The sequence below is a fragment of the Solanum stenotomum genome, chromosome 7 (genome assembly GCF_019186545.1).
Source record: "Solanum stenotomum isolate F172 chromosome 7, ASM1918654v1, whole genome shotgun sequence".
NCBI classification, from domain to species: Eukaryota; Viridiplantae; Streptophyta; class Magnoliopsida; order Solanales; family Solanaceae; genus Solanum; species Solanum stenotomum.
This window is the reverse complement of record NC_064288.1, coordinates 62,447,903-62,458,723: the sequence shown is the minus strand read 5'-3', so window position 1 is coordinate 62,458,723 and position 10,821 is coordinate 62,447,903. Positions and strand designations below refer to the sequence as shown.

The window sequence follows — 10,821 nt, the reverse complement described above, 5'->3', positions numbered from 1 at the left end:
GTATGAGTTTGCTGCCTGATTACTGTTTGCCAAGTTTAAGTAGCCCAATCTGTTGGTTAGCTACTAATATTAGTTGTGTTACTTATTTCATTGTAGATTAATAATCGGAAAGGAAGGAGGTTAATTCGTTGTACTATCTGAGTGGTACAGCAAGGTATGTAAGGCTATTCGATTCTATATTATTTGGCATGAACTCTGCTTGTGTCACTACCAACAAGTGAGCTTCCTAAGTGCTCTTTCAAGTAAAAGACACTTAGTGGCAGCGTACAATCCCAAACACACCTAACAATAGTTCCCCTCTCCTTAGTGTGTTGAATTGCTTCAATATATGTGTATCTTTACTTTTCCAAGTATAGGTATGAAAAAAGGGTAATTTCAGCAGTAGCTTTGTGATTCCTCCTGTCAATCAAATGAGGTACATTGTGTCATTTGAGCTCTTATGTAATTCATTAGTGTTACATTTCCATCTTGTGTTATTGTTATTGCCCTAAGTGCATATTCATATGTTTCCTACTACTGATCCACAGTTCTGATGCTCAAAAATAATTATGACCACCAAAATAACAATCTCAAAGATTAAAGAAACTATATGAAGCGGTATATGTGTAAGGGTGGCAACCCAGGGGCAAAAGCCTAGCATGGGTCGATCCCAATTTGTGTATAAGGGTGTCAGCCTAGGGGCGAAAGCCTAGCATGGGTCGATCCCAAATTTATATATTTGAGGACAGCATCTCAGGGGTTAAAATGCCTAGCATGGGTCATCCTCTTTTACCACTGATCAGTTGGTTATTTGTAGCACATGCTTTACAAAGATCGCAATGTAAAGAAAATATACAGAAAAGAATATAATGTACATGATCCCACAACAGCAACAAGGGTGGTCTTTAATCTAATCTATGCAGTTACATATTGATACTTGATTTCAATTGAGCTCTTGTTTACATATGTTATTGCCTTACATATTCAGTACATTCTTCGTACTGACGTCCCTCTCGGGGGACGCTGCATTTCATGCTGCAGCCACAGGTACTCCAGCTAGTAGACCTCCCCAGTAGGAGCACAGGACACTCAGCTGCTATTGGTGAGCTCCAAGTTGATTCGGGGCTTAATCGAGTGTTTGACATCTATTTTGTTACCGTATAGTAGTTAAGGGTAAGGCGGGGCCTTGTCCCGACCTAAACTAAGGTTGTCTATCTTGTAGAGGCTTTGTAGACTAATGTATAAAGTTTGGTTGTGTCTTGTCTCTTAACAATTGTGGCCTCCACGGCCAAGTGTTGTATATAAGTTTTGGGCCTGTCTATGTCGGTCTTTTATCACTACAGGGCATATAAGCTTGTCATAGCTTCATAGTTATCATAGTTAAATATATGGTAAGTACAGGTTTTAAGTTGGTTCTCCCGGGACATTTAGATATCGGGTGCCTGTCCGTCTTAATCAGATCTGAGGCGTGACAAAAGTGGTATCAGAGCAGGTCATCCTAGGGAGTCTACAAAGCCGTGTCTATGTAGAGTCTTGCATATGGATGTGTTGTGCACCACATCTATAAACAGGAGGCTACGGGACATGTAGGAGTTGTTTCTGTTGTTTCATCTTCTAGATTGTGCGATAGAGCCATATTGTAGGTGGATTATATCTAACCTCTAAATTATTTTATTATAGCAAAAATGCCGGTTACGAGAAGGAGTAAAAATACATGCAAGCAAATAGATGTGGCTGCCGGAGAAGGGAGTAGCCAATCATTACCTAGACAAGTTGATCAAAGTGAGGCTCAAAATGAGTCTATATCACAGACTTCCCCGACTCCTCCATCTCCAGATGATTTAAGGAGGGAAGCAGCGGAGGGAAGCAGCACCTCGAGAACCCCCTATTAATACTACTGAGCAAGAATTAAATAATGCAGTCCAATTATTGACTCGTATAGTTGCTGGCCAAGGGCAAAGGTAAGAAGGTCCAATTGCAGGTACGAGTGGTGCAGATAGGGCTGCTAGTATGCGGATACGTGATTTTCTTAATTTGGACCCTCCATCATTCACCGGGTCGGATCCTAAAGAAGATCCGCAAGACTTTATTGATCAGATTCAACGAACTTTGGATGTTATGCATGTAAGTGGTAAAGAAGCAGTTGAGCTAGCAACATATAGACTCAGAGGTATGGCTATATTGTGGTATGAAGCTTGGAAGCAATCAAGGGTTACAGATGCACCTTTAGCTAGTTGGAAAGAGTTCAAAAAGGCATTTCTTGACCATTATCTGCCATTGGAGATCCGAGAGGCCCGTGCTGATCAGTTTTAAATCTCCACCAAGGGAATATGAGTGTGAGGGAGTACAGTCTCAAGTTTAATTCTTTATCCAGGTATGCTCCTAATGTAGTGTCTACTATGGAGGATAGAGTTCATCGATATGTGGACAGATTAGATTCATATTTGGTTAGAGATTGTACCATTGCTTCTTTGAATAAAGACATGGATATAGCGAGGATGCAAGCTTTTGCACAAAAGTTGGAGGATCAAAGGCAAAAAAGAAGGGCACAAGAGTCGAAAAGAGGGCAGTCCAAGAGGACCAAATCTACGGGGTAGTTTACCCAATCTCAAGGTGAGTTTAAGCCTCAGTTTTCTAATAGACCGCCTAGGCCATCATTTTCCTACTCTACAGCTAGTGCTCCACCCCGAGGGTCTAGGGGCGATCAGTTTGGGCAAAGAGGTGAAAGCCAAAGCTCAAGAACAGTGGGGCACCACGAGCAGGAAATTATGAGCCAATCAAGACCTCCTCGACAACTTTGTATACAATGCGGGAGAAATCACCTAGGCACATGTAGGTTTGGGACAGATGCTTGTTTTTGGTGTGGTACACCGGGACACATGATGAGAAATTGCCCTCAAAGGGGCATGGGTGGTATGGCACAACCTGCTGGATCGATTGCTGCATCATCTTCATCAGTTCCTTCTTTAGGCAGGGGTGCACAAATGCCTGCAGGTCGTGGTAGAGGTGTTAGAGGGGCAGCTAGTTTTAGTGGAGTTCAGAATCGCACGTATGCCCTAGGAAATCGACAAAATTTGGAGACTTCACCGGATGTGGTTACAGGTACATTATCCATCTTTTCACATATTGTATATGCATTAATTGATCCAGGGTCTACACTATCATATGCCACTCCATTGATTGCTGCAAAGTTCAAAAGAACACCAGAATTATTGGTTAAACCAATTGAAGTGTCTACACCGATTGGTGAATCTATTATAGTTAGAAGAGTCTACCGAAAGTGCATAGTAACTGTTTGTGGTCGTAATACATTAGCTGACCTTGTTGAACTAGAAATGGTTGATTTTGATGTCATAATGGGTATGGATTGGTTAGCTTCTTGTTATGCTACAGTAGAATGCCGAACTAAGATGGTGCATTTCCATTTTCCAAAAGAGGCAGTCCTTGAATGGAAAGGTAATATTGGGGCGCCAAGAGGTAAGTTTATTTCTTATTTTAAGGCGAAGAAGATGATGTCCAAAGGCTACATATGCCATTTAGTAAGAGTACGAAATATAGATGCAGATCCACCAACTCTTCAATCTGTTCCGGTGGTAAATGAATTTCCTGATGTATTTCCTGAAGATCTTCCAGGTTTGCCTCCAGAACGAGAAGTAGAGCTTGGTATTGATATAATTCCAGATACTCAACCTATCTCCATTCCTCCATATAGAATGGCCCCGGCAGAATTACGGGAGTTGAAGGAACAATTAAATGATTTGTTAGAAAAAGGATTCATAAGGCCTAGTATATCCCCTTGGGGAGCACCAGTTTTATTTGTACGCAAGAAAGATGGCTCATTGAGAATGTGTATTGATTACCGACAATTGAATAAGGTAACGATTAAGAACAAATATCCCCTCCCAAGAATTGATGATTTGTTTGATCAGTTACAGGGTGCTAAGTGCTTTTCAAAAATTGACTTGAGGTCGGGTTATCACCAAGTGAGGGTTAGAGATTAAGATATACCTAAGACGGCTTTTCAAACACGGTATGGTCATTTCGAGTTTTTAGTTATGTCATTCGGGCTAACAAATGCACCAGCAGCTTTTATGGATTTGATGAATAGGGTGTTCAAGCCATTTTTGGATGTGTTCGTGATAGTATTTATAGATGACATTATGGTGTATTCAAGATCTGAAGAGGACCATGCTAATCACTTGCGGCAGGTGCTACAGATTCTTCGTGATCGAAAGTTGTACGCAAAGTTCTCTAAATGTGAGTTTTGGTTAAGATCTGTGGCATTTTTGGGTCATATTGTATCTGATGAAGGAGTAAGGGTTGATACCCAAAAGATAGAAGCTGTGAAGAACTGGCCAAGACCTACAACACCTACGGAGGTTCGTAGTTTCCTTGGGCTGGCAGGTTATTATAGAAGGTTTGTTGAAGGATTTGCTTCTATTTCCGCACCATTAACAAAACTAACACAAAAAGAAGTCAAGTTCCAGTGGAGCGATGCATGTGAAAGAAGCTTCCAAGAACTGAAGAATAAATTGACTTCTACACCTGTATTGGTACTTCCAGAAGGCACGGAAGGGTACGTAGTGTATTGTGATGCATCGGGAGTGGGCTTAGGATGTGTGTTGATGCAGCATGGTAAGGTGATAGCTTATGCCTCAAGGCAGTTGCGGTCACATGAGAAAAACTATCCAACCCATGATCTAGAGCTAGCAGCAGTTGTGTTTGCTTTGAAGATATGGCGCCACTACTTGTATGGTGTTCACGTTGATATATATACTGATCACAAGAGTTTGCAATACATCTTTAAGCAAAAGGATCTGAATTTGAGGCAACGAAGGTGGCTTGAGTTATTAAAAGATTATGACATTGATATCTTGTATCATCCCGGGAAGGCAAATGTTGTAGCTGATGCTTTAAGTCGTAAAATGATGGCAAGCACTTATGAGCAGTCCATAGGAAGGCAGCAAATAACTAAAGATCTACGTCAATTAGCTAGCTTGGGGGTTCGCCTTCTTGAATCTCCTGAAGGAGTTATTGTGCAAAATGCTGCAGAATCCTCATTTGTAGCGGAGGTGAAAGAGAAGCAGTACACGGATCCTATCCTATTACAGCTTAAGGAGAATGTACAACAAGGTATGACAAAGGCATTTGAGCTTACAGAAGAGGGAGTACTTCAATGCCAAAACAGATTGTGTGTACCTAACATAGATGGACTAAGAAGGAGGATTATGACGGAAGCACATCATTCAAGATATTCTGTCCATCCGGGATCAACAAAAATGTATCATGACTTGAAAGAAGTATATTGGTGGGGTAACATGAAGAAGAGCATTGCAGAATTTGTAGCTCAATGTCCAAATTGTCAACAAGTTAAAGTAGAGCACCAGAAGCCTGGAGGTTATATGCAGCGTATAGAACTTCCAATTTGGAAGTGGGATATGATTAATATGGATTTTGTCACTGGTTTGCCTCGCTCATTTCGGAAGTTTGATTCCATATGGGTGATTGTTGATAGACTCACCAAAGCAGCGCACTTCTTACCGGTCAAGACTACTTATACAGTTGAAGAGTATGCAAAGTTGTATATTAACGAGATAGTTCGGCTACATGGAGTGCCAATCTCTATTATATCTGATAGAGGAGCTCAATTTACCGTGAACTTTTGGAAGTCAATTCAGAAGAGTTTGGGAACGCAAGTGAATTTAAGCACAGCCTTTCACCCTCAAACGGATGGTCAGGCAGAACGTACAATCCAAACACTTGAGGATATGTTGCGAGCTTGTATATTAGACTTCAAAGGTAGTTGGGATGATCATTTGCCGCTTATTGAGTTTGCTTACAACAACAGCTACCATTCAAGTATCAGAATGGCACCTTATAAAGCGTTATATGGGAGAAAGTGCAGGTCACCGATCGGATGGTTTGAAGCGGGCGAAACTGCCTTATTTGGGCCAGATCTTGTTCATCAAGCTATGGAAAAAGTTAAGGTGATACAACAACGATTAGCAACTGCTCAAAGCCGACATAAATCATACGCAGATAATAGAAGGAGAGGACTGGAATTTTTCATAGGAGATTGGGTATTTTTGAAGGTATCCCCAATGAAAGGGATAATGAGATTTGGTAAAAAGGGGAAGCTGAGTCCGCGCTATATAGGGCCATATAAAATTATTCGAAAAGTTGGTCAAGTCGCGTATGAGTTAGAGCTACCTCAAGAGCTCTCAACAGTCCATCCAGTATTTCATGTCTCAATTCTTCGAAAATGCATAGGCGACCCATTTTGTATCACTCCTATGAAAGATGTACACATTACAGAAGATCTCACTTACGAAGAAGTACCCATCGCAATTTTGGATCGACAAGTTAAGAAACTAAGAAATAAAGAAGTAGCTTCTGTAAAAGTACTATGGAGAAACCAACAAGTTGAAGAAGTTACATGGGAGGCGGAAGAAGCAATGAAGTCCAAATATCCTCATTTATTTCAATCCGAGGAGAAGGGTCAAAGTGCTGAGTTAAGACAGTAACAAGTAAGTATAAGTTTGTGCGTATTATGTGGCTAACAGTAGAATTCAACATAGGCTTGATTGGAGCTGAATAATTAGGCAAACATTCGAGGACGAATGTTCTTAAGGAGGGGAGGATGTAACGTCCCATATTTTGATTATACTAGTTCTATGTGAGTAGTGAGGATTTGAAATAGGTTTGACAATATTCGAAAGAGGGTTGAGGCTAAATAGAGTAAGTAAAGTATAATTTGTCATAGTAATCAACCTACTTGCTTAAGCTACTGATTCGGATATCTTACGTAATTAAGTTACTCACGTACATGTGTAGCTTACGTAGAAAGGATGACATAGGTTCTTAATGGTAGATTAACTACTGACCTACTTAAATAAGTGGTAAGTAGGTGATGCACCTACTTAGGAAATATGTNACCCTTAAGAGAATGAAATTCATTTCATATATCTCTCACTTGTTCTACAGCAATTTACTCCCAAAAAGAAACCCTAGAAGCTCCAAAGTGCTGGCCTGCAAGTTCACCATTAAAAATCTGAGAAAACCCTTTATTTTTCAAGTACAAGTTGGTGTAACATCTCCCATCTTAAGAAATTCAAGAGGAGGAACTGATTTCACCTTAATGTAAGGCTACTGCCATATGTTAATTTTTTCATCCCTCTTTTGTGCTTGAATTGGTTAGGGGATTTGGTATGTGTTAATGAGCTGAGAATTGTTCCTTTTACATGGTGTGAGATTGGGGAATGTTCTGGTTAATTGTGCATGTTGGGACAGCCATGGAGGGGAGTCCCCTTTAACTCAATTGTTAGCCCATTTGAGTATTTTAAATGTAATGTTAGTTGGATGCTCAAGGGACAGTGGTCGGAAACCGTGAGTTCATATTGCTACTGCCACATTCTGATGTTTAGAAACTGATTTGTGTATAGTAACATAAGGAGGCATATGCAGAAGTCATGAGAACTTGTTAAAGGATAAAACGATAAAGGGTGCAGTAACGTACCATCTAATTGGGCGTTGCATGAGCTTGCTGCTTGCAACCCCTTTATATATTGTTTTGCATATGTTATAAAGCCCGAGGAGTTTCAGGGGACCTTATTAGAAGGTCGTATTGTATATGACGTTATTAAAGGAGAAGGGGTGGAATGCATACTGTCGGTTTGATAAGTATGAGTTTGCTGCCTGATTACTGTTTGCCAAGTTTAAGTAGCCCAATCTGTTGGTTAGCTACTAATATTAGTTGTGTTACTTATTTCATTGTAGATTAATAATCGGAAAGGAAGGAGGTTAATTCGTTGTACTATCTGAGTGGTACAGCAAGGTATGTAAGGCTATTCGATTCTATATTATTTGGCATGAACTCTGCTTGTGTCACTACCAACAAGTGAGCTTCCTAAGTGCTCTTTCAAGTAAAAGACACTTAGTGGCAGCGTACAATCCCAAACACACCTAACAATAGTTCCCCTCTCCTTAGTGTGTTGAATTGCTTCAATATATGTGTATCTTTACTTTTCCAAGTATAGGCAAAAAATTCAAAAAAATTTAGAAGGGTGAAACTCATTTTGAAATTAAACCCAACAGAGAGCCATAAGATCAAACAATCGTAAAAGCAGTTTTAAGCACAATTATAAATATACAACCCAAATGTATACAAAAAAAAAGTCATAAATAGCCAACGAAAGTTGAGCCTCACCCCACCACAAATAAAAAAAAAGTTTGTCCTCAAATGCAAGTAATACATAATCCATAAGGCAAAGTAAAGAAAGACAGAGATAGGGCTAGAGAATAATTCTGGTTAGGCAATTGTTTCAAGTTGGAGTGCTTCAACAGATGTCCTGTAAAGTAGAAGGGATACTGTGACGTTTGGTGTATTGCCGAGAGATTCATCAAGCTCTGTACACCTTTTCATAGCATTCCAGTGCGCCTATCTTCAACCCACGCTCTTGAGTGATTAATCAGCTGCCTTTTTGTGCGTTAGCCTGCAACTTATCCAGTTCGTTCCCATTATGTGGTCGAGTTTTTATTTCTGTGTGATTCGGCGCTTCGCCGAACAAATTTTTACTTCGCCGAGTTTTATAGAACTTCTCAGCAGTTGTGGATGTTCAAACGGTGGCGACCATTTGGGTCATTGATCAGGTGGGCAATTCACCGAAACTGTCCTGATCTCGCCGAGTTTTATAGACTCCTGATTTTGAAGATATCTTGAATCAAACGACATAATAGATTTAATCGCCAACTTCTTTGGTGACTTGCCAACTGGATTTGCTGCTCGACATTATGCACCTCTTTGGCACCTATTACACTTCAGTCCATAAATCTTAAGACACTATTAGTTTATTAGTATGCCAATATAAGATGATATGGGGTTTTGGGTTGCCTCCCAAACAGCACATGAGTTAACGTCGCTGCACGACGCAAGTCAAAGTCTACTCTTCGTCCTTGGAATCACCCATGGTGTAATTAGGTGAATCATCGGTGAACGGAGGATAGTGACCCGCCAGTAAATTGGTTATTTGAGAATCTTGCAGTTGAATTGTCCTGGAGTGAGAGGCTGACGCTTCGTTTAGCATATCGACATTTCCCTTCATCTCATTCAACATCTTCTCATGTGCTTTAATCTTTTGTTGAATGAGTGACAGGGCTTCATCATCCTATATACCTATATGCTTCTTCCCATGCCTACATTATCGAAGGGAGGAGTGCTTTTATTTCCCCGTGGCTTGTGCCTATAATTCTATGACTCTGTTAGATAGAGCATTCAACTGGGTAGCTAGTGCGTCCCACTCATGCTTCTCTTTGGCTTCTTTGTTGGCTTCTACCATGCCATCAAAGAGTTTTGCTACAAATTCATAGGGCTGGTGTAGCATCCCGCCCTTATAAATTTGATCAGCTATATCTCTATTCTCGAGTCCTAGACCCCTGTAGAAGCACTCCAGTAGCCCCTTGTCTGTCATCCTGTGAGATGGGCATGGTTGCAGCACTGCTTGAAACTTCAGCCACATTTCTTGAATAGTCTCATCCCCTTCCTGTTTGAAGGTCAGGAGGTTGTCCCTGCGGTTCAATAGTTTCAGAAGGGGATGATCCATGTGGTATCCATAATGGTTTTCCTTCCTTAGTTCCCTGCTTTGATATTCAAACTAGCAATACAAAACTACAATTTAGACTAGTAGCACTAAAACTATAAAGAATCAAAAATTCTATTGAACTACGAATTCCCAAATAACAAAACTCCCCAATAGCGGCGCCATTTTGATGCTTATCGTGCCCAGCGACACTAACCTACGGTATGAGTGTCTACGATCGTCGATAGTATAGTAACGTAACCAAAGGTTGCGGTCGTGTTCCAAGGGAGTGGTTTTGAGAATTGATAGAAAAATAAAATTTAGCTCTAACTAGTCCTAGCTAAAGATATTAATGAGTAAAAACACAGTAAATAAAAGGGGGTGACACAAAAGTGTCAAATAACGATTTGGGGGTTTTGTCACAATTAGTAAAAATAGCAAAAATTAACAAGAAAATCAAGTTTGGGGAAATGTTCTTTGGGTGTGACTGCAATACAAGTTGAGATAAATAGTTAAGTACATGCTTTTGATAAGAAATTTGTAAGATAATAGTGACTAGGTTAAGCTTTAAATGGAAATATGTTCCCTCTCGGGCAACTTTCCCCGTTTCAAATGTGTTCCTCTTGGACACCCATTTGCGGCATGAAGACCAACCTACACCTTACCCCACTCACTCTCTCGATCTGGGTGTAAGGATATGGTACTAGGGCTCACCTTCTAGGGCTAAATCTCATGCCGAACCCACTCGTTAGGCCATCAGTCTAGTGGTCTTTGTTTGGCGACCTCCCTCTTGAGAAAGCCAAAAATACATGAGTGGCTTTGTATTTGCAACCCATAAACCCTTTAGATTAAACCACAACAACAAGGTGAAATCACCATTAAACTACATCTAACCTATCAGCAAGCAAAACCCAACAATAATATCAACATATATTTACAAAATCACACCCCAAGAATGGCGGTTTTTAGCCACACATCAAGAAATAACAAAATACACCTAAAATGATAGTAAAATCAAATGGGTATAATAAATAAAACCTTAATTTAAGAAAAGGAAGAAGAATAGAGAAGGCCCACTTCCAACTTGGGGAAGATGAACTCCTTTCTTCAAGTTTCCAAAAACCCTCTCCAAACTTGAGAGAAAATATCTAAAAAAAGTACTATTCTATTCTGGAAATTACAATAAAAGTTTGACTCTTAAAAATGATAATAAGTTCAGTATTTATAGACTTCAAAAAATAGCGGTGGCGGATCTTTCGGTGAAGTT

At 40.1% G+C, this 10,821-nt stretch overlaps 1 protein-coding gene across 1 annotated transcript; it reads left to right on the top strand.

The window, feature by feature from the left end:
- Positions 1-2,885: 2,885 nt before the first annotated feature.
- Positions 2,886-6,503, top strand: LOC125870146 (uncharacterized). The gene is made up of 6 exons (XM_049550489.1): positions 2,886-3,456; positions 3,544-3,642; positions 4,033-4,532; positions 4,872-5,112; positions 5,350-5,671; positions 5,828-6,503. The coding sequence occupies exons 1-6, from the start codon at positions 2,886-2,888 to the stop codon at positions 6,501-6,503; spliced, it is 2,409 nt and encodes an 802-aa protein (XP_049406446.1).
- The last annotated feature ends 4,318 nt before the right edge of the window (positions 6,504-10,821 follow it).